Source organism: Ascaphus truei, chromosome 7 (assembly GCF_040206685.1).
Source record: "Ascaphus truei isolate aAscTru1 chromosome 7, aAscTru1.hap1, whole genome shotgun sequence".
Taxonomy (NCBI): Eukaryota; Metazoa; Chordata; class Amphibia; order Anura; family Ascaphidae; genus Ascaphus; species Ascaphus truei.
This window is the reverse complement of record NC_134489.1, coordinates 78,249,308-78,273,635: the sequence shown is the minus strand read 5'-3', so window position 1 is coordinate 78,273,635 and position 24,328 is coordinate 78,249,308. Positions and strand designations below refer to the sequence as shown.

The window sequence follows — 24,328 nt, the reverse complement described above, 5'->3', positions numbered from 1 at the left end:
TCAAACCATAAGCCCAGGTATTTAAAACTAGTGACAGGTGTTAAGGTGGTGTTAGCTTTGGTTCTAATCAGGAGCTCAGTCACTGGAAGCTTTACAAATTTAGTCTTGGTCCCAAATACCATTGTTACAGTTTTGTCAGTGTTTAAAAACAGTTTGTTTTGGGAAATCCAGTTTTCGAGTCTCAAAAAGTCAGACTGAAGTATGTGTTGAAGGTCAGAGAGGCTATGGCTGTGTGCATATAGGATTGTGTCATCTGCATACATGTGTATTGAGGCTTCCTTACAAGCTGTGGGAAGATCATTAATGAACACTGAGAAGAGTAGGGGCCCCAGAACAGAGCCTTGCGGGACACCACAGGTGATATCCAGGGGGTTGGAGTTAGAGCCTGAGATGGACACATGTTGGGATCTTCCTGATAGGTAGGACTGAAACCAGTTTAAAGCATGTTTCCCTATTCCAGAGCTCTGGAGTATGTTAAGCAGGATAACATGATCAACTGTGTCAAAAGCCTTTGCAAAATCTAGGAATACTGCACCAGTGAGTTGTCCCCGTTCCATTCCATACTGGATTTCAAACTTTTAGCAGGGTAGTTATGGTGGAGTGTTTAGGACGAAACCCAGACTGGAATTGGCTAGGGAAATTTGTCTTGGTGTAGAAATCGCTTAATTGGGAGTGGACACAGTTTTCCATTACTTAGGATAGAATTGGGAGAAGTGAGATTGGCCTGTAGTTTGAGACAGTTTTTTTGTCCCCACTTTTGAAGATTGGGACAACTCTGGCAGTTTTCCAGGACTTAGGGATATGGCCTGCAGACAGGATAGAGTTGACTATGGACGCAATTGGTTTGGCAATGGCTGGGGCACCAAGTCGTAGGAACCTAGATTGTAGTAAGTCGGGTCCACATTGGCTGCTTAGTTTTAGTTTGAGGAGCGCTTGTGTAATCTCCTCTTCAGATACTGGGCTAAATTGAAAATTGTGGGCAGTGTTGGGAGGGGGTGGGACTGTAGGGATACTCCCAGGATGAGATTCATGTTTGGGGTTTGTGCTGCGTTTCGCTAATAAGTTAGTGGCACACCCCACAAAGTAATCATTGAATGCATTTGCAATGTCAGTGGGGTTTGTCAGAGTAATATCCCCCTTAGTGATATTACTTGGTTGTTGATGGTTAGGAGGCTGGAATATATTGTTGATAACCTTCCAGAAGTTAGCTGGGTTTGATGTATTTTGGTGGAGATTGTCAGAGTAATATTGTGCTTTTGCATGCCTTGTTTGCCTTGTGCACATGTTCCGCATGCATCTGTAGTGATTGAGATCCTTGGTAGTGCCAGTTACTTTGTAGCTTTTCCACAAGGCATCCCTGAACTGGTAGAGTGCTATAAGGTCAGGTGTAACCCATGGAAGGTGGGCCCCCCGTACCCTTATTTTGCGTAATGGAGCATGGGTATCGCAGAGTTTTAAGAACTCGGACTGGAAATAGTCGAGCGCAGAATCGGGATCAGGAATTAAATCGATTCTGTGCCATGGGCAGTTGGTAAGGTCATCCAGAAACTGTTGTGGGTTAAAGTTTTTAAATGTTCGAGTGAGGAGAACTTTAGGGCTTGAATGGGGCGGTTTAATTTTCCTTACACAGTACACTATTGCATGGTCACTGAAAATATCAGGAAGGATGCCAGAGGATTGGATTCTGCTGGGGTTTGAGGAGAGAATCCAGTCTAGCAAGGAATGGTTATGCGATTTCAGGTTTATCCGTGTGGGTTGGGAAATGAGTTGCGATAGGTTAAGTGACTTGAGTTGTATCTGGATTTTGTGGTTTTTAGGGTCAAGCCAATTGAAGTTGAAATCCCCTAGAACCGGGGTTGCCACCTCTCCGGGTTTCACCCGGAGACTCCGGGTTTGGCAGCCCCTTCTCCGGGCTCCGGGTTTGTCCCTGAAATCTCCGGGTGGGCGGGTTGTTGCAGACAGGGCAGCACAGTAAGTGAGTTCGCATTGCTACATCACTCACAGATCCTCTGCATTTCTCACGGGACTATCTGTGTGCACTTCACTGCCTACTACATCCGGGTCACAGCCCTATGCTCTACTGCACATGCTCACAGGTAGGGGATCATGGGAGTTGTAGTTTTTATTAGACAAGATCGATTGGCACACAAGCAACACAGTAACATTCTTAGAAACCCTGCTAGAGAACAGACACCACCCCCATGTATCTTACCTCCTCTCCCTTCTCCCCCCCCTCTCCCATCTCCCCCCCCCTCTCCCTTCTCCCAGCCCCTCTCCCTTCTCCCCCCCCTCTCCCTTCTCCCACCCCCTCTCCCTTCTCCCCCCCCTCTCCCTTCTCCCCCCCCTCTCCCTTCTCTCCCCCCCTCTCCCTTCTCCCACCCCCTCTCCCTTCTCCCCCCCCTCTCCCTTCTCCCACCCCCTCTCCCTTATCCCCCCCCCCTCTCCCTTCTCCCCCCCCCTCTCCCTCCCCCTCTCCCTTCTCCCCCCCTCTCCCTTCTCCCCCCCCTCTCCCTTCTCCCCCCCTCTCCCTTCTCCCCCCTCTCCCTTCTCCCCCCCTCTCCCTTCTCCCCCCCCTCTCCCTTCTCCCCCTCTCTCCCCCCCTCTCCCTTCTCCCCCCCCTCTCCCCCCCTCTCCCTTCTCCCCCCCCTCTCCCTTCTCCCCCCCATCTCCCTTCAACCCCCCTCTCCCTTCTCCCCCCCCTCTCCCTTCTCCCCCCCCTCTCCCTTCTCCCCTCCCTCCCCCTTCTCCCCTCCCTCTCCCTTCTCCCCTCTCTCTCTCTTCTCCCCTCTCTCTTCTCCCCTCTCTCTTCTCCCCTCTCTCTCTTCTCCTCCCCCTCTCTCTTCTCCTCCCCCTCTCTCTCTTCTCCTCCCCCCTCTCTCTTCTTCTCCCCCCTCTCTCTTCTTCTCCCCCCTCTCTCTCTTCTCCTCCCCCCCTCTCTCTCTTCTCCTCCCCCCCTCTCTCTTCTTCTCCCCCCTCTCTCTCTTCTCCTCCCCCCCCTCTCTCTTCTCCTCCCCCCTCTTTCTCTTCTCCCCCTCTCTCTCTTCTCCCCCCTCTCTCTCTCTCTTCTCCTCCCCCTCTCTCTCTCTCTCTCTCTCTTCTCCTCTCTCTCTCTTCTCCCTCTCTCTCTCTCTCTCTCTCTCTTCTCCTCCCCCCTCTTTCTCTCTCTCTTCTCCTCCCCCCCCTCTCTCTCTCTTCTCCTCCCTCTCTCTCTCTTCTCCTCCTCTCTCTCTCTTCTCCTCCCCCCTCCCCTTCTCTCTCTTCTCCTCCCCCCCCTCTCTCTTTACAGTAAAGCTGCTTCAGTTCCTCCCTTTTGATAGCAATGAGGTATGTGAAAGCTTAGAAATAAGATCAATGAGTCAAATACAGGGTTCAAAACGTAACACATGAGTTTATCTGTACCAAGGCACAATTTGGGAGACAAGAATTCAGAAAGAACTCAAGCCTCTGAAAACATATTGCTTAGTATCACATTTTTATACATTTCAAAATGAGTAATACACCCCTTAAGGGGGCTGGCTTATAGATAAGTGATGATATGATGACATGCAAAAATATATTAGTTGATACATATATATGCTTTACATTGCTATATTCTTATCGATAATTTACCATAATGTGGGCCTCTTAACCATGTGACATAAGGGAGTTACTGTGTTCAGCCCTGTATGTGTATTGTAGTTGTTAGATAACAACTACACTGGTCAGCAGGAATATCTTAGGAGAAATTGCTTACGAATGCTATTTCAATTCTTGCCTGCTTTGTAGGAATTAAAAAGGGTTAGTTATATCTAGGAGCGATACTCTGCAGATTCAAACATTCACAGTTCATTCATTCACGAATGAGACAAATATACATTCATATAGTAAACACTCAGAAAATGGTGGTTTAGGCCAAAATGGAGGTGATGATAGCCACTCACATTATCTCAATCTTCACAGGTAACCTTGTCTTTGTTAAATTAACTCAAGTAAAGTTAACTGAGGTAAACATTGTAATAAATTAATATTGATCAGCGACGACTCTGTTTGCAACAAATGTCATCAGCGTTAGTTATAAATAATAGAAATGATGTAAGGTATAATTCCATATACCATTAACGCAGCAATAGTGCCAGCAATAGCAGTCTCCCGCCATCTCCCCCTGCAACTACTCTCAATATGGCTGCGCGGCGTCAAATGGCGCTGCGTTGCCATGCCAACGGGAACGTCACGTGACGTAACAGCATCACGTGATGCTCGTTGCCATGACAATGAGACGCCACATGATGTCACGACGTCATGCGGTGCCACGTTGTCATGGCGACTTGACGCCGCGTGACGTTACATAGCATCCCGTTGTCATGGCAACACAGTGCCATTTTAAAAAAAAACAATCTCCGGGTTGACCGTCAGTCGAAGGTGGCAACCCTGCCTAGAACTAGCAGCTCACTCTTCTCATTCAGAGATGAAATGGAGCCAAGAAATTGGGTGATATCAGTCAAGGATTGTAGAGGGGCTTTAGGGGGGCGGTAGATGCCAGCGAGCAAGATGGGCTTAGAAAAGGGGAGGCAGATTTTGCCAACTAGAGTTTCAAAAGAGGGTGGACTTGGTGGGCAATTTAACAGTGTAAATTGTAAGGTGTCTGCAATATAAAATAACACCCCTCCTCCTCTCTTTGACCTATCTCTCCTAAAAATGAAGTATCCCTGAATGGCAATATTTGCATCAGGGGTTTTAGGGGATAGCCATGTTTCTGTAAGAACGATGGCTTTGGGTTTATGCATAAGGCACCATGCCCTTAGTTCATCCAGTTTGGGCAGCAGGCTCCGGATGTTTATATGGGCGACAGATAGCCCTTTTTGGAATTTAAAGGTGGAATTCTCAGGGGCATGGGACAGAGCTGAAATGGGAGGACCTGGGTTAGTTTCAATATCACCTGCTAATGAGATTAATAGTATGAGTAGAAATTTGGTTAGTTGTTTGCAAGTTGTAAATTTGTGGTGTTTTCCATTAGAGTGAGCAGTGGTTGGTGTGCTGCTTTTTAGAGTTCTCCACCAACATTCAGTAGATAGTGCAAGGCTTTTGAGTAGTCCAGTAGTCCATTTAGGAGCCCATGTTAGACATGTGTTAAGTTTCTCAGGTATACCAACCCCCCCGCCTCCCGAGATCGCACATCACCCTCCCCCCCTGCATCTCACATCACCCTCTGGCCCCCCAGATCTCCCTCTCACAGCTCCCCAGATCTTCCCCTCACAGCTCCCCCAAATCTTCCCCTCACAGCTCCCCCAGATGTCCCCCAGATGTTCCTCACATCTCCCCCTCACAGCTCCCCCAGATCTCCCCCTGATCTCAAAGTACCAAGTGGGGCGGCGGCGGGCAGCCTCTCCCAGCATGCTCCGGCATCACATCTCCTGGCATTTTCCCCCTGCAAACCTTCTCAATTTCGTGACGTCACATAGCATCCAATTGTCATAGCAATGGGCGTCACGTGATGCAGTTACGTCACGTGGCATCCCCATTGGCATGGCAACGCGGCACTATTTGACGCCGCTTGGCCACATTGAGAAGAGATGCAGGGAGATGCAGGGGACAGATACCGGGGTGAGATGCCGGGAGATGCCGCCCGCAGCCTGCCTGCACATGTGAGAGAACCGGTTCGGTGAACTTGTGAAATTTTAGGAACAGGTTCACACAAACCGGTGCGAACCGGCCCAATCCCACCACTGGTCATAGTAAACTATTCAAACTTGGTGCTTGATGATCGTTTTCTCTGTGAAACCCTTTGTATGACCCAAATGTAAACATCTCTTCTATTGTCTCCTATATAAACGTTTTGTGGAACTTATTGTTTGAAAGATTTGTACTCCATTACTCATTGTTATAGGTGGTGCTAGAATATTAGCAAACTAAACAACTGCATTGGGGTCACATGCCCACTTGACATTACAATTAATATCCCATTCAAATGTAATATGATGTTTGGTCTAGAAACCTGAACTGCTACTTAGGTTAGCCCTTTGACAATGGCAGTTGTGGTGGGGTACCATATCAGGAAGTTACTGTCATACTGAGAAATGGGGTGCTTTTAAACATGAGCCTTAAACAAGTCTTTTAATCTAAGCATTTAGTTTGTTTGTAGAGATAGACATCAAAACAAAAGCAGGTCTGGTGTATGGGCCACCCCTCTGCCTTTTCCGCTTAGAGACCCAAAAAGCTAGCACAATCTCTGAAGGTTGCCAACTGCCAGACAACTTCCTAAGTACATTTAAAATGCAAAAATGATGGTGGGTAGCCCCAGAGGGCAATGTTTAGTAAACAGTGCTAATCCATAAAGTGCCTTATGACCCATTGGGACTATATGGTACTTTATGGCTTAGCACTGCTTTATAAATATGGGTCACAACTTTTTAGCATTCGATTCTCAAATCTATGTTCTCATATGCTGACTAGAGATGTGCAAGACGAACTAAAATGTAAATCCTGATGTAATGTTTAGCCGGACCTTAAAGGGCTATATATTTTTCAAAAATCACCCATTTCCACCATGCATTTTAAGTTTCCCCAAGTCGAGAGAGACAGGGACTCATTTTGTTGAGTATCCTTTAATTCATTTAAATATGCAAAGCCTATTCAAATGATTTAAATTAGCATATTTCCCAGGTATCTCAGGTGCGCTCAGAGTTATGTCTCCATGTATTGTACAGAGGATTGTTTATGGAGGTTTATAAGTCAATGGACATGAAAGATTTAAGACAATAAATGCATTTCTAATAAGGACTGGTCTCTTTATTTCTGTTTATAAAGATCTGACAAATTAGTAAATTGCTAATCAGTTATGGCGTTAGCATTGCGATGAATAACCCCAAATCCATACTGCCTATGTTAACTTGGAACTTCCATTCTATTTAGTTTCCTCTTAATTACATCAGTATTGATTAGGAGCACATTTGAAACTCAGTAGACAACGAACTACAAACTCCGAGAAATAAATCCAGCATGTATCCAGCCAGTAAGTAGTCTAAACGTAAACTACTGTCATAGTGTTGCAAGTTAAACAGTACATTTTAATAGCTTATCTTAGCATATTGTGTACAGAATTGCATACATAATAATAGAATTGTAAAGCCTTATTTCATGTATTCAAATTAAACTCCCACCCCCGAATGTATGTTGTTTAGGAAACAATAAGAAGCAATGAAGTTACAATCACAAACAGCACCCAAGCAACTGAACATAAGGCATCTGAAGCAGAAACTCAATTTTCAGCCTCTGAAAAAGAACAGGTATTGTACACATTTTTATTAACATGCTGAGTTTTTATATTTTCTGAAACACGCATACACTAAAGTGGAATTGCAGGAAAAAAACTAAACTTTGTACTCATTTTCAGTAAGATGTCTCTAGCTGTATTACACTATATTCTTCTATGTCTTTTATTGAAGCTCTGATGCTCTCAATAACACTTTTTTCTAAACTCCATAATTTTCTTTACCTAGGTATCTGTTCATGAGCAAAGTACCCATGAGACAAGCACAGCGTCTAATTATAATCAAGAAGTTGATGGAGTAGGTAAGAATACAATTTTAAATTTGTTTAGAATGGCTACGAGGCTGAATGCACTGAGGTAGCAAATTAGAGTCTTTTAAATTGAACATTTAAATTCACTGAGCAAAAAAGAGTTGTATGAATATTAAGAGAACAACGTAATCCTCTTCATGTAATATCCACTCTAAAATTGGTAAGTGCACTAATCTTATAAAACAACTACTTTATGTTGGTAATTTCTTTGACCATAGGAAATAACATTTGTTTGACGGAGATTATTATTAATGTGGTAAAGAATGAAATCTACAAATGTAAGCAGCAAACTCCGCTGGAAAACCCCACTTTTTTTTGTATCTGAGCAGGGGTCCCAAGACCAAGATTGCAGGAGATCCAGATGTAGCCAGACTTACTGTCTCTAGAGCCATGGCTAAAAAACCTGAAATCTGCATCTCCGGAAATTAGTGGTGAAGCGGTCACACTGTGGACCCTGCAGAGATAATTCTCCAGCACTGAGGCAGTCGCGGTCCCGTGTCTTGCCCCGGTGCCAAAAACAGTAAGCCTGGCTACATCTGTATGTTCCTCTGCTACTCATGCCAAACTTTGGGTAAAGGAAATATAATAGTAGGCAGTATAGGGTGAATGTTCAGCATCACACACTGAATGGAATAACAGGAGGGGAAAAGAAGAGGCAGCAGCTGAAGTCTTATATTTGTAAGGTTCCAGGGTGTGAGTCTAGCACCGTGTTCAACCTTTTTTTTTGGTTAAGGAACCCTATAATTATACTGTGAAATTCTGAGGAACCACAACCCTCTCTAATAGCATGTCTGAGATCAGATGCATTGTAAGGAACCCCATCCCTCTCTAATACCGCGTCTGAGATCAGATGCATTGTAAGGAACCCCATCCCTCTCTAATAGCATGCCTGAGATCAGATGCATTGCAAGGAACCCAAACCCTCTCTAATAGTGCGGCTGAGATCAGATGCATTATAAGGAACCCCCAACCCTCTCTAATACCGCGTCTGAGATCAGATGCATTATAAGGAACCCCAAACCTCTTTAATAGTACGGCTGAGATCAGATGCATTATAAGGAACCCCCAACCCTCTCTAATACCGCGTCTGGGATCAGATGCATTATAAGGAACCCCGAACCCTCTCTAATAGCGCGTCTGGGATCAGATGCATTGTAAATTCTTCTGTATTTGTTACAATTACCAAATGAACTGAAAATTGCAGGGAACCCTTTAGGGGTGCCCAGGAAACCCAAGGGTTCCTAGTAATTGTGGGTTTTGGCGAAGGAGAGGTACAGTAGGAGTTGTAGAGATGTAAAATAACAGCAAGCTGTTGCAATGTGATATATTTCCTATGGTATAAAACCACTATGTATCTACCTTGAGTGCAAGCTTTTTTTTAATACTATATAGTTGAGTTGTTTATATTGCTTACCTTTACTGTACATTTACATTGATGCAAATGAAGTCCAACAAAAACAAATACGCAAGAGAAAAAGATATTCCCACCTCATAGTAATAAACGGCAATCAGTTCTCTAACTGAAATAACCTGCTGTGTGCTCTAATCTGTTCTGCATTTCATTTCATACTTTTCCTGTCTAATCAAACATCCAATTTATTCTTAAATATATGCACTGCCTCTGCCTTTATTTCCTCCACATAAAAGAAAATTCAGCATGAGTTTGGATATAATGCTGCAGGTGCAGCCCATTTTTATTCTTCTGAGCAAAGTATTCACTGCAGCTTAGTGAATTCAGTGCCAGGCATTATCTTTATCTGACCACGACTATACCTAAAGTAATACTTATAGCAGCAGTCCCAACTAATACTGATTTGCATAAAAAACACATACGCTTGCCTTACATGCCTGAGAATGGCGTATTGGTGCTGCAGTCTGTCCTCTGTGGCAGGATCCCCTTAAAACGGCCACCATAATTAATCCAAATAGAAAAAGACGAGACCAAGGGCACAACGTTTCGGGGTACAAACATCCACTTCTTTGGTATTTCACCTGAAGAGGGGGCTATTTGTACCCTAAACATTGTTCCCTTGGTCTTGTTTCACCAATAAATGATTTACGTTGACCTCTATATTATATGTGTGCATTTAACCTCTTCTGTTTCTGTTTGGATTAATATTGATTTGCATTGGAACCACGGGTCCTCCGAAGGGGAAGTGTATTATTTTCAGCTCTAGGATCCACTGGTTCCCAAGATACTGACCAGTGTAGTTATTAGTGTCTGTGCTCCCTCGAGGGAAATAAAAATGGTCGCAGGGTCCCACAGACCAGTAGGAAGCCACAACATCATCGTTTTGGGCTTCCTATTGGACCGCCTTTTAAATCCCTTTAACAAACAAGGAAGAAACACTCGTAGTTTCACCAGTAAGTATCTCGAAACAGGGTCCCCGGGGTGGAAATTGGGGCAGTTCAGCTCTGGAGAGCACCCTTATTTAAAATCTGTAAAAATAAATACATTTAAAAAAAAAAAGCACGTTCGTTAGAAGGAACTGCTGCTTTAAATGTTATTTCCTGCTGCGTTCTCTCATTTTCTATTTAAAATGGGAGAAAGAACCACAAGACCTATTGCACATCTCATTAATGAATTAATGAACACTGGAACAGCCATCTCCCCTAACCCGCCCTTTTTCTTACAAGATGGAAACCAGGAAGTCTTTAGAGCAGCACTGTGCTATTTTTAGCTCCGTGAACCCCTGGTTTTTGGGATACTTATCAGTAAAGGCACCCCCCATTACTGTACTTCCTGTTTTTTAAATATACCGTATCACACAACTGATGACGTTGTGGCTTCCTATAGGCCCGCGTAAAGCCAGACATTTACGGTGACATTTTGTTTTCCTTGGAAGGTACTGAACATTGGTACCTTCACTGTAAGTATCTCAGGAACTGAAAAAACAGGGTTGCTGCTTGAAACTTGAGCAAGTTCATTAATCTCCTAGTGTTCAGGATGTAACTACTATATCGTATTTGATAGCATGGACCCATTTTCCCTGTATTACTCTACTACATATAGCTCTTCTCCCTCTAGTGAGGTTAGATAAATCTACACAATTATTATTGTTTCATTTTATATACTGTACATATCTCTTTGTACAAAGTGCTATTTATTCATAAGTGGTAGAGTTTATTTAATGAACTCCAGCATATAATCACACTGATACTTTAGAAACGTTTTTTGTTATTCAGCTGAAAAATATGTTAAAAACAAATACCTATGTTTGTGTTATTTTATCAGCTTATGGAGAAACCCCAAAGATTTCCACGCAAGTTCTTAAGGAACAATTTGAAAGATCTCTCAAGGAAAAAGGCATTAACTCCAGTGGAAACTCTATTTCACAAGGAAAACAGGCAAAGGTATGATTTTAAATTGATGTTCCTATATTGTATCTTCAAAGTAAATGCATATTGCTAAAGAAATGGTAAGATAATGTCTGATAATAATAAAAAATTTTTTTTATTGAATGACTACTACTGTAGTACAGTATAATTTATTTATTTTTTAATTAAAATGACTCTACTGTATGTTAAGGAAGCTGAACAAATGATTCTTTATCTTTGTCTTTCCTCTGCTTTAAACTTATCTCCTATCCCTGAATGTAACAAAAATATTGTTTTTCCCACCAATATTACAAATATAACAGTGGTCTGCATAATGCATTTTCATCAGTGACTGTCAGGTCTTGAATGCAGTGTTAAAAAAAAAAAAAAAGATTAGAAAGATACTGTACAAGGCATGCTTCCAAGTAAAATCCTTACAATGTGATTTTAGTCCAAGCAAATGAAAACATAACTGCATTTTGTCCCCCAAAGATCTATAATGAGTATCCAGAATTTGAATGGCCAGCTGTAACCACCAACCTCACAGGCTCAGCAAGCAGAACCTATGATGCATTGACCACTATGACGTCAGAACATGCTGCAACTTCTGTTCATACCAGTTCTGATCATTTTGGAAGTTTAGAAGAATTCCCCCCTCCACCTCCTCCAAATATTTTACAGAAATCGGAAATGCAAGAATTTTCCCAGTCCCCAGAACCCCGCAGCTCTGCAGAAAATCATGCTTTAACCTCATCTAAAGATTTATATTCAAAACAAAGAAATCTATATGAGTTGAACCGTTTATACAAACATATACACCCAGAAGTCAGAAAGAATTTAGAAAAGGAATATTTTAGTGAAGTTTCTGATATTGTATCTAGTCAATGTGACCAAAGGGGTGTAATATCAGGCGATGTACAACAAGCTAAATATGTTTTTGAAAATTCTGGGGATAGCCCACAGAAATGCATAAGTCCAGAAAGAGAATATCTAGAATGGGATGAAATTCTGAAAGGAGAAGTGCAATCTATGCGGTGGGTCTTTGAAAACCAACCTTTAGATTCAATCAAAGATGAATCACTAGAGCAAAGTCATATTAAAAGTATTGGAGAACAAGAAATTATTGCTGGTGGGGACGTGAAGTATACAACATGGATGTTTGAGACACAACCAATTCATGTACTGGGTACAGATACTTCGAACTCTTCAGAGAATGTAGATAAAGTTCCAGATCTGGCAAGAGGCGATGTTCGAACAGCTGCTTGGTTATTTGAAACACAACCATTAGATTCTCTGAATAAAATGTACACAGAGAAAGACCCAACTGAAGTGACTGGTGCTGAAGATATTAAAGGAGGTGATGTAAAAACTGGAAGGTATTTATTTGAAACTCGGTTTCATGATGAACAGCTTTATTCATTAGATGAAATGAATATGCTGCGACTTAGATCGGAGCTTCAAGAGATTAAAGGAGATGTTAAGAGAACAGTGAAACAATTTGAAACGGAGCCTAAATATGTTTTTAAAGATGGTTCAGGTCAAGTACTTGAAATTAAATCTGTTTGCAGGGAAGACATTGAAAGGGGGGATGTAAAAGCAGCCCGCTGGATGTTTGAAACCCAGCCATTGGACATGATTAACCAAGATGATGCTGAACTTAAAGTGGTTAGAGGGATAGCTATGGAAGAAAGTGTTAAAGGTGGAGTAGGTAAAGCAAAATGGTTATTTGAAACTCATCCTTTGGACACGATTAAAGAGCAAGACGGTTCCGTCACTGAAAAAGAAACAATCATAGGTGCCGATGTATACAAAAAATGTTGGCTTTTTGAAACGCTTCCGATGGATATTTTGAAAGATAACACAAATGACAAGCCTCAGCCAGGTGAAGAAATTCTAGGTGGAAATGTCACTAATACTAAACATTTATTTGAAACTATGTCAATGGACGAGTTCAAAGAAAATGTTGAGGTTGGGAGGCTTAAACAAGTAGTCACCACAGAAGATGAAAAAGGGGATGTACGCCATCAAAGATGGGTTTTTGAAACCAAACCTCTTGAACAGATAAGAGAGGAAAAGAGAGAATGTGTTCGAACTGTACAACTTGATGAAATTCATAAAGGGGATGTCAGCAGTTGCAAAAATGTATTTGAGACAGCAGATTGGAAGAAATGTGATCTTTCGCATAAAATTCAAGTGGAAGATGTTAATATGGGCGCTGTAAAACTAAACAAAAAACTTTTTGAAACAACTCCGCTATATGCAATTCAAGACCGTCTTGGACATTATCATGAAGTGCAGACTATCCGTCAAGAAGAAATTGTGCGAGGGGATGTACGAACATGTCAGTGGAGGTTTGAAACTACACCTATTGACCAATTTGGTGAAAGTGGTCAAAACTATCAGATTATCAAAGGAATATCTTCTCAGGAAATACAATCTGGTGATGTGAAAACAGGAAAGTGGCTATTTGAAACCCAATCTCTGGATTCTATCAAACACTTTAGTAATATGGAAGATGAAGAAGTTATAAAGGAACACACATCTGATATTGTTAAAGGGGATGTAAAGAAGTGCAAATGGCTATTTGAAACTCAACCAATGGAAGCTCTTTATGACAAGCAAGATACAATAATAAACAGTGAAGAAATTCAAAAGGGGGATGTAAAAACCTGTACTTGGCTTTTTGAAACACAGCCACTAGATTCAATACAAGATGAATCCGAAAAAACAATTGGTTTGCATACTATAGATCAGGAAAAAATTCAAGGTAAAGATGTCCAAACAGCTTGCTTTCTTTTTGAGACACAGAATTTAGAAAACATACAAGGGGAAGAAAACAATGACTTTAAAAGAGTAGTAGAAATTGATGTTCAGTCTGGTGATGTCTCCACCATGAAATATATTTTCGAAAATCAGTCCTTGGATAAGATTAGTTCAAGTTCAGAAGAGGTATTGCAAAAGATAAAAACCATGAAATGTGAGGATCTGCAGAATGGGAATGTTTTAAACTGCAGGTGGCTGTTTGAGAATCATTCTATTGATGAGATAAATGAAAACCAAGATAAAAACAAATCGGCCTGTACAGTCACAGATGTGCAAGGTGGAAATGTTAGAAAGGGGTGTTTTATCTTTGAGACATTCTCATTGGATCAGATTAAGGATGAAAATTCAGAGGCGTCTTTCATTAGAACAGTTGGTGAAGATCAGATAATAAAGGGAGATGTGAAAAATTATACAATGATGTTTGAAACTCAACCTCTTTATGCTATTCAAGATAAAGAAGGTTTTTATCATGAAGTCACAACAGTGAAGAAGGAGGAAGTGTCTCATGGAAATGTTCGTGGAACAAGGTGGTTGTTTGAGACAAAACCTTTGGACTCTATTAATGATTCAAATGAAGTTTTTATTATTAAGGCTGTAACCCAGGAAGATATTCAAAAAGGAAATGTTAGCTCTGTACGCTGGAGATTTGAAACACAATCATTAGATAACATTTCTGATGATGTAAAAGCAGCAGTTCGTACGATTGACAATATTCAAGGTGGTAATGTAAAAGCCAATAAACAACTCTTTGAAAATGAAGATGATAAAAGCCAGTTTGTGAGAACAGTAAGTATCAGTGAAATTAAACACGGGAATGTTAAAACATCTACATGGTTATTTGAAACCCATACTATTGATGAAATTCATGGAGAAGATTATGAAAATATAAAGACAGTGACAATGGAAGATGTTCAAGAAGGTGATGTACAACAAGCAGTATGGCTTTTTGAAAAGCATTCTTTGGACTCAATTAGAGAACTTGATGAAAGTGTTGAAAAAATATCAAAGGAAGAAATTCCACAGGCTGATGTAAGAACAACAACATGGCTTTTTGAAACAACACCTTTGCATGAATTTAATGAACACAAAATAGAGAGAAAAGAAATTACTGGGAAGAGTATTCAAGAAACATTAAAAGAACTATATTGTCATAAAATAGTGGAGTCCCATGGGATTATTATAGAAGCAGATGAAATTGGAGATGTGCGTATGGCCAAATACCAACTCATGAATCAGGAAACTCCAGAAATACAAAAAGAAGAAGTTATAAGGGGGGATCTTCAGGATATAATGATGAACTTACTATCACAAAACTCTTCCACTGAAAGAATGGTTCTAATAAATGATGAAGAAAAGGGTAATGTGCATTTGACAAAATCCCAATTATTAAACCAATCAACTGATGTTCAGGCAAAAAGAGAAGATATTATACAAGGTGATATACAGGAAGCCACCAAAAACCTTTTTAAAAGACAACATTTTGTTAAACAAGGAATACTTATTCAAGAAAGTGAGAAAGGAGATATTAAAATGACAGTGTATTCTCTTCTTAATAAAAGCGACAACAGTGAAATTCAGCGTGACAACGTGACGGGGTGTGATATAAAACGTACAATCCACAAACTAAAGTCTTCTGCAAGAGCCAGTGAAAGCTTGGAAAAAATAAAAATAGATAACTCCGAAAGAGGTAATGTCCAGTTTTATTCAACATGTATTGAATCTGGAGCATTAGATTATTTAAAACGCCTGCAAAAAGTATCGGATGATGTTGTTTTTGAGAGAGAAGATGAGGAAATCATTGGAGGGGATGTTGAAGGTACAAAATTATTGCTCAAAAAGCAACAGTTTCACATTGAGCGCACTGTTGATGAAGCTGACATCATCCATGGAGATGTATATAATACAGTTAAGGTTTTTATGACAGAGCCAGAGAATAAATCTTTTGATGTAAATAAAGAAGAAGTTGTAAAAGGCGATTTGAAAGCAACCCTAAATTCACTTAGCCAAGCTATAAATCAGACTGTGGATGTAGAAAAAGAAGAGATTATTAAAGCTGATCTTAATGCAACACTAAAGTCCCTCACTGACTCACAGTATCAAGTGAGAGATACAGAAAAGCCAGATGTCATCCCTGGTGACATTCAAGGGACCATTGATTGTCTTGAAAAGGCAGTCAACATAAAAACAGAGTTTGCTAAGGAGAAAGTTATTCATGGCAACCTTGAGGCAACATTAAAATCTTTAGAAGAAGCAAAGCAGTCTTTAAAGGAAGTAGAAAAAGAAAGTATAATTCGAGGAGATATTAATGCTACAGTACAAAACCTGCAAGATGCTTCTGCAGAAAAAATAAGGGTTCAACATCAAGTAAGTGTTCAAGGAGATGTAAAAAGTACGATCAAGACTTTGTTACAGCCGTCTCTTCAAACAGTTCAACGCCGAGAAAGTGTTGACGGTGCTATTAAAAATACAATCAAAAGCCTTTATCATGAAGAAACCCACAGTGAAAATGAAATGTTGGCTAAAAAAGACGTGTCAGGAAGAAAAATTATCTCTGTAGGACATGAGCAACTTCGAGCTACAAAAATGGATTGCAGAAATCAAGAATGTACCAGTACTTTGCAGCAAAAAGTGACTGAATCATGTGATGCTCTACTTGATAATGTCGCGTTAAAAAATGATGAAAAGAGAGAAACAAATTATCATTCTGGTCAAAATATGAATAGCCATGCTAGAATCCGTAGTGTAGATGAAAACAGCCTAAAAATAAAAAAAACGGAGGTAAACAAAGCCTGGACGAAACATAACACATTCTCTGGTGTGCAAGCCGCAGAACTAGATTCTGAAGGGAAAAAATGTTTACTTGAAGGGTTTAGTGAGGGACGTAAAGAAAAAACACCTACAGACCTAATCAATCAAAACAAGGTGATGCAAAAGGCAAAACTGTCATGCAGTATTAATGCCTCCAAATCCTCTGCATCACAACAAGCTATCAGTGTGATTAATAGAGGAAGCTATCAAGTATCTGATCATGTTCACAAACAAGTGGCAAACCAACAGACACAACATATTCAGCATTCTAGAAAAATGATTGGAAAAAATGAAGCAAACATTCAACAAGCACAAGTTTTAGATTCTATAAATAATAACATAGAAATTGCAGAGAAAGTCAAGATAGCCAAGGAAAAAAGCACTGAGGCAAAAGAAGCTGAACTGAAAGAGAAAACCCATGTGACGGAAAATAAATGTGTCCATGTCATAGAGAAAAGTAACACCGCCGCCTCCAGAGCAGATCACCAGTTTCTGAGGAAGAATAATCTTTATTTAACAAAGGTGAAGAAAGAGAGAGAGAAACCGGAAATTAATTTCCCACCCCCACCACCTTTACCACCACCATGCTCAACTCCGCTTCCTTTGCCACCGGCACCACCGTTGCCCGTTGTACCTCAATTGAAGACAAATACTGACATTGAGTATTTTCCTTCGCCGCCCTCACCAGTAGTTGATAAATTGGACAATGAGTATCTTCCACCACCACCAACCCCGACGCCCCCGCCACATCCCCAATACAAAGAATTAGTCAATAAGAAAGTAAGTTTTCTGCCACAGCATGAGCAGTTGGTCTCACACAGTGAACAGTGGCAATCTTTTCACAATAACGTTGCTGTAAAGTCATTAGGGACTTCACTGTCACAGAAATGTACCAAAACTGAACAAGTCACTGAGTCTTCTGAAAAACATGGACCTGAAGTTCCCTCAAAAGCTAAACTACCTGTTTTCCAGCCTACAATAGGAGATGTGACCATTACTCAAATGAATGAAAGTCAGCTTTTCAGTAAAGAGACAACATCTTCAGAATATGAGCAAAAACTAAGCACTAGTCAGGCAAGTACAGACGAATTCGAGCAACTGCTCTGTGATCGTGAATTAGAAAGAATTCATCAAGAAACTTTAACACCCAAGAAAAAGGTATTTTTTTCACCAAGAATGTCTCCAGCATTGCAAAGTGTAACTCCACCAATGAAACGTAAAACATACACAAGGAAATTTAAAACTCCACTAATGATTGCAGAAGAAAAATACAGACAGCAAAGAGAAGAACTGGAAAAAAATAAAAGCAACGTTATGTCTCTGGTTTCTACAACAACTGCCAGTGAATCGAAGACCATCCATATTACAGCAGGCTCAGAAGTCACCAAACCCTTTATGAATGAGTCACCTAACGCAACAAAGACAACAACACATGATCTACATCATGTAAAAGATCCAGTGCCGCCTGCAAATAACTCTACAATTTCCAATGTGGACTTTCAACATCCATTTCATTTAAGCAAGCAAAAGTCTACTCCATTAGTAACGTCATCAAACGCAAGCAACCTTCCAAAAGGTGCAACATTATTAGGGGAACACCAAGTGAAGCAAGAACAATTACAAACTTTGATAGAGTCTAAGGAATGCAATGTACACAGTAAAGTAGAACAAAGAAATGAGCAATTTAATAAATCAGAGAAGTCAAAGAAAGTTGAACAGTTGCAACAAGTCAAGAATAGAATTATGTCTCCTAAACTGGAAGTTAAACATGTTCATGAAAATATACAGAATACAAACAAGTCTGCAATTAACATGAAACAGGTAAACAGCACTGAAAACATGAGACAAGAAGACAATACCACTTTTCTGAAGAAGCAAAGGATGACTGAAGAATGTCAGCGCGTGCATTTCAGTGAAAAGAACCTAAGTCAGAAAATAAATACAGAATCAATTTCATACAGCTCAGAACAACCCAAACTGGAGAACTCTGGTAATGTCCAAACTGCTTTCAATGAAATGGAAATAAAAAAAGCCCAAAGCAACCATGTAGGCCTCTCAGTAATGAAAAGCACAGCCCAGGATACGTTGGGTCCAAAAGTACAAAAAAAGGAGCAAGTTAACAAAGAACAGGTTAAAATGGATAATTCCGTTAAGAAAAGAACTATTGATATTCACAGTCATCTGGAAATGTCACAGACTGTTCCTGAGTGCAAAGTGCAGCGTCAAGAGTCCCCACTGCAGAAAGATACAGTTCAGGAAAATAAAGCAATGACCCAAAATATTGTAAGAGACAGACAGATGCATGAAGTACATGCAAAAAAAGAAACTGCAGAAAAGAAACAGCTTGTTTCATTCCTTGACTCACAAAACAAAGAGGAATTAAATTCAATGGATGTCATAGAGTGCATAAGAAAATGTGAGGAACTGCAACAGGTTTTATCCAAAGTGAGACAATTTGAAACAGATCCACGCTTATTAAACATAAGCACATTTAAGACTTTCCTAAATAGTGTCCCGGTCTGGTTGATAAGCCAAGACAAAAACAAAGGTATATATAATTTGGCTGCCTCAAGCAATGTAGATGGTATTACAGAACAACTATCCTACATTAAGCATCATGCACTTGATATGCAATCATCATTTGAAGGTAATATACATGCAGCGATACGATCTTCCACAACTACAAAAAGCAGAAATGAATCCAATACTCACAATAGTTTATCACAGAAACAAAAGATTGTAGTCTCCAAAAAAATAGAAAAGACAAACAGAGTACTTGAAGATAAAACAAAAATGAATAATGAATTTAGTCGATTGTCCAGTGATATTAAACAACTAGATTTTAGGGCATGTTCTCCATCCTTAAAAATGCGATCTCCATCACCTACCTTTATAAAAATAGAGTCCACAGCAAGACGCACAGAATCCCCCCAGAAAGACAGTCCATCATGCCCATCTCCACTTCAAAGAGAACCTACACCAGTACCTCTACCACCACGAAGATCAGCAACACCCAAAATGACATCAGCACATCATCGCTCCGAACAACTTGCTAAACTAAAAGACACAACTGCAAAGTTATCACATGGAGCAACACAGCCTCGTGTGGTCACCCCGATTCCAGTAGTGGTGGAAAAAAAGTGTGAAATTATTCATTCTCCTGCAACTCTGCGCAGGCAACTCAAAATAGAAAGCCATGCCAAAGAGTCCATTTGTACCACAACTACCGCTGCAAATGAATTAACTGCCAACACAGTGAAGGATAGAAAGGAAATGCATGCAGAAGCTAGAAAATCAGAAGTACATAAAATGCATACACAGAAAGATCCAAAACACATTCCAGAATGGCTGGGCCCAGACATGGACAGTTTGGATGTTGTTTCAGTCACACAGAAAATTGAGGTTCCTAAAATTCATGCATATGAAGGAAAAGATAAAAAGGTTTACACAAAAAAAGAATCGACAAATTCACATGCAAAATTATTAAAATATGAAAGTAAAGATGAGATACACAAGACAGAGGGAATGGAAGTCACAAATATTAATGTCAAGACTAACAAAGGTCAATTCCAAGCTGCACAACAGAAAACTGTGCATCAGGAAAACCACACATCTGCAACAGAAGTCCCACAACTTCCACCTGCACCACCTGATGTCATCAAAGAGAAATCTAGAAGTGTCCCAATAAAACTGCTAAAGGACCGCAAAGGTGACACTGCTAAGCAAATATTTGTAAACAGGCACCATGAAGATATGGAAAGTGTGTTTAAACCAGTGATGCATTCTGAAGCAATATCTATTAGTGAACAATTCTCTGGTGTGGACAAGTTAGAAAAGAAAATGGTTAGTTCAAGATTGTCACAGAATTCTGAAAGTATGAAGTCTGGATTTGACTTCAAACATGCTCCTCCGACTTACGAAGATGTAATCTCAGGTCACATGTTAGACATTTCTGCTGCAGAGTCTCCGGAGGAACTATTGAAGAATTTTCAAAAGACATGGGAAGAAAGTGAAAGGGTCTTTAAAAGCCTTGGCTACACCGTTTCGGACTCGTCTGAGATGAGAAGTAGCTACCATCAAGAAGAAGTTGTTACTGGTAAATAGGCATGATGAGTATGAGGAAGCAATAACTAACTAAGTGACGTCACTGCATTGTGATGGTTGTTGTGTACCATACCAAACAATGATATAAACCAACTAACATACATGTTTTTGCCGTTTGTGCAATGATTTATTATTTTTCTTTTTACTACTGCTTTTCTTACTCTGTTTCTAAAGGCTCCTACTTTAAAGATAAGCTCTGTGTGTGTGTGTCTGTCTGACTAACATTGACTGCTATGCTGAAAAATACAGGATTTTAATCTCAAGGTAAACATTACATTATATATTATACAACTGTTTTGCAACTGATTTTATAACTGCATGAAATATTCTACAAGATAAAAATGACTTTTTTTGTTATCTGGTCTTTTAAAAGAGTTTTCGCATTTGGAAATGGTTAATTTGGCAATGCATAGCATGCTGTAATACTTTTTTTCCTGTAACTTCATTGATAGATAAACAATAAAAACAAGAAGCAATTCAAATATTTGGAACCTAATTTCTATAACTAGGTGATGTAAACCTTACTGTGGGCCTCATGCAGAGAGCAGCGCTATTTCAAATCTCGCCATTTTTTGGGGAAATTCGCGCAGAAAACTGCCGAAAATGGCGAGTTACGGAAAACGCGCCATTTTTTTTTTCTTTTTCAAAATCTCGCCGCGCGCCTGGTGAGAACCTACATCTCGCCAGTTTTAAAAATATCCTAATGCAGAGAGCCGCGAACGGCATCTAGCGGCTGTTCGCGCCAAGAAAATGGCGCGATTTGCTACTATTTGCCTCGCCAAGAAAAGTTGGCAATTACATGGAGCTCGCCGCCTATAAGAAAGGGAAAAAAAAATGTGCGATTTTTTTTTAACACATTTCTGCAGCGCGCATCTCTCCAATTCTAACTCGCCACACGCATTAATGCCAAACATTGCAGAATTCGCACATTTCTGCATATGGAGAATAAAACTCTCCAAAAAAGCTACTTTTTATTAAACTCTCCAATTTTTAAATTCGCTGCTCTCTGCATGAGGCCCTGTATGTGGTTGCTGAACAAATATGATGTTCCTGTGGCCTTCATTATGTATATTTACTTGCAGTGGATTAGATAATCACAATAATACAATCGTGCACATCCAACAGTTGATATGTCTATCCACATTAACCTTAGTCTTCTCGATAAGAGCTATCATGATTTCGATTATCCAAGGGAAGTTGAGATAAAAGAGCAAATCTGGACTGGTGCATAAAAATCAATGCAAAATAATTATTCAGCCAAAAGCTGCACACATAATACTATTATGTTACGTAAAGAACAGCTGCAAATGAGGTTAGATTTTGTTATGATGTTATAGCAACTGGCACATATACATTCTCAAATGACATTGTCTGACCTTTTAATTATTTTAAAATGTGGGTGGATATTTAGAGACAGCTTCCACTGCAGTATAACATTGATATAATTCATGTTTAATTTTGCAGCGTTCCATTTGACTACTAGATCCTAAATAAACAGATGTTGGCTAAATATAAAAAACATCTTCTTCTAAATTACTAGAAATGTAATTATAGTAAATCATACATCTGAAAAACGCAATAGCTTGTCCCAGGATTAGTCTTATAAATAAGTATTACAATTGCATTGGCGCATCACCTGTTCTGCATGAATGTATTCCTAACGGTTTATTCTGTGAAATATTTCATGGTTGAGATGAGCATTTTTAAAAAATATATATTTTCCCTAGAAAATGCTGCATCAGGAAAAGGAAATGTGCATTGTTTGTCAAAAGCAAGTTTATCCAATGGAATGCCTAGTGACAGACAAGCAGATCTTTCATAAGAACTGCTTCTGCTGCAGCCACTGTGGCAATAAGTTAAGGTAAGTAGAGACGCATTTAAAGAAGAAATATGTTTGAAAGTACAGTATACAGTGTGGGGAATTTTAATATTTATTTTATATATTAAAAAAAGCAACATTTCTGTTTGTATAAACTACAGTATAAAGCAGGGGTTCTTAACTCCAATCCTCAGGCCCTATACCCCTGCCCCCAACAGGTCAGGTTTTTAGGATATCCCAACTTCAGCAAAGGTAGCTCAATCAGTCCGTGCTTCAGAACAGGTGGCTCAATCAGTCCCAACTTCAGCATAGATGGCTCAATCAGTCCCTGCTTCAGCACTGGTGGCTCAATCAGAGGCTCAGTCTTCTGAGCCTCAGATTGGGTCACCTGTGCTGAAGCAGGGACTGATTGAGCCACCGATGTGTTTGCAGGGACTGTTTGAGCCACCTATGCTGAAGCAGAGATTCCTGTGCTGAAGTGTGGACTGATTGAGCCTCTGAGCCACCTGTGCTGTCGCAGGGACTAATTGAGCCACCTGTGCGGACGCAGGGACTGATTGAGCCACCTGTGCTGTCGCAGGGACTAATTGAGCCACCTGCGCGGATGCAGGGACTGATTGAGCCACCTGTGCTGAAGCAGGGATATCCTGAAAACCTGACCTGTTGGGGGTGTTTGAGGACTGAGTTGAGAACCTCGGGTATAATGTAACGATTTTGACAGATTAAATACAGATAAGGTTGTAAACCTGTTTCCTGCTATGATAAAAAATATATATATAATTACTAGATTTCTTGTCTTTATGTACATATTTTGAAATATTTATCAAACAGGTCAGAACATCTAAATGTCAATTAGAGCACAGTTAAGTAACAACAAGTACAGCATTAATTAAGCAAATTATAAAAGTATTGAATAGACCTTACTCCACAGCTACAGTAGGAAGCAGTTGGATCATATTGTATAATTCATTTTACTGCAGCTAGTCAAAAAGCATATTCAACAGTATGACAGGGAAGTTCAAACTGTTATTCTGTTATAATTTTGTTATTATTCATCACAAGTCATGAAGGTTCATTTCTCAATAAACCAGTTGCAAAAGCTCAGAATATTTGAGTTGGCTTCTAACAATGTGAGACAACTGGAATAATCTCACTCTGTCACAATACTAAATGCTATGCAAAACATCTTAAAATGCATGACATTATTTAATATCTACCACCCATGGCCTATTAACCCTTTGGGTCATAGTGGCTACATCCTGGGGTCTGACACAACAGGGGCATCATACTCTTATGGCTCTTTATTTTCCATGGGCGCTCACGTCCAGACTTTCCGTTTCCAGATTAAGTGACGCCGTAATCACGTGATCACTCTGAGGAGTGGTCACATGATCAAGGTTTGCCGAAGGGACCGTGGCACTCTGGTGGCGTGGCCTCTCCGGCAACCAAAGGGTTAAAAAAAAAAGGCATACGAATACATAAACATGTTAACTTTAGAAGTAAATCACAGCTGACATTTATCTTTGTTTATTTTTTGGCAGCTTGGGAAATTATGCATCTCTCCACGGACAAATATACTGCAAACCCCACTTTAAACAACTTTTCAAATCCAAGGGAAATTACGATGACGGTTTTGGATATAAACCACACAAAGAGCTGTGGAATGCAAAAACGCATAGCCCCGCCGACAACGTGCATGTCGAAAACACAAATCAAGACAAAGGTAGATCAGGAATCGCAGAATCCCGGACGACAAATAATGAAAGCTTGCAATCAAATGAAGAAGAAATGTATTCTGAGGATTTAGATGCCAGTTTGAAGAGATCTAGTGAAAGAGGCAAATTGAGAATAACGTGGCCACCTTCAACAGACACGTTTACAAATACAGTGGTTATTGAT

General features: G+C 40.2%; 1 protein-coding gene across 4 annotated transcripts in view; it reads left to right on the top strand.

The window, feature by feature from the left end:
• XIRP2 (xin actin binding repeat containing 2) overlaps positions 1-24,109 on the top strand; it is a 217,077-nt gene extending 192,968 nt beyond the window's left edge. For all 4 annotated transcript variants that reach the window (XM_075609168.1, XM_075609166.1, XM_075609169.1 and 1 more), the window contains 6 exons: positions 7,158-7,262; positions 7,476-7,548; positions 10,793-10,911; positions 11,368-20,602; positions 22,338-22,471; positions 23,971-24,109. In XM_075609168.1, coding sequence (XP_075465283.1) covers positions 7,158-7,262; positions 7,476-7,548; positions 10,793-10,911; positions 11,368-20,602; positions 22,338-22,432 — 9,627 coding nt within the window. In that variant the 3' untranslated portion in view covers positions 22,433-22,471; positions 23,971-24,109. The remainder of the gene's footprint in view (positions 1-7,157; positions 7,263-7,475; positions 7,549-10,792; positions 10,912-11,367; positions 20,603-22,337; positions 22,472-23,970) is intronic.
• Positions 24,110-24,328: the final 219 nt, after the last annotated feature.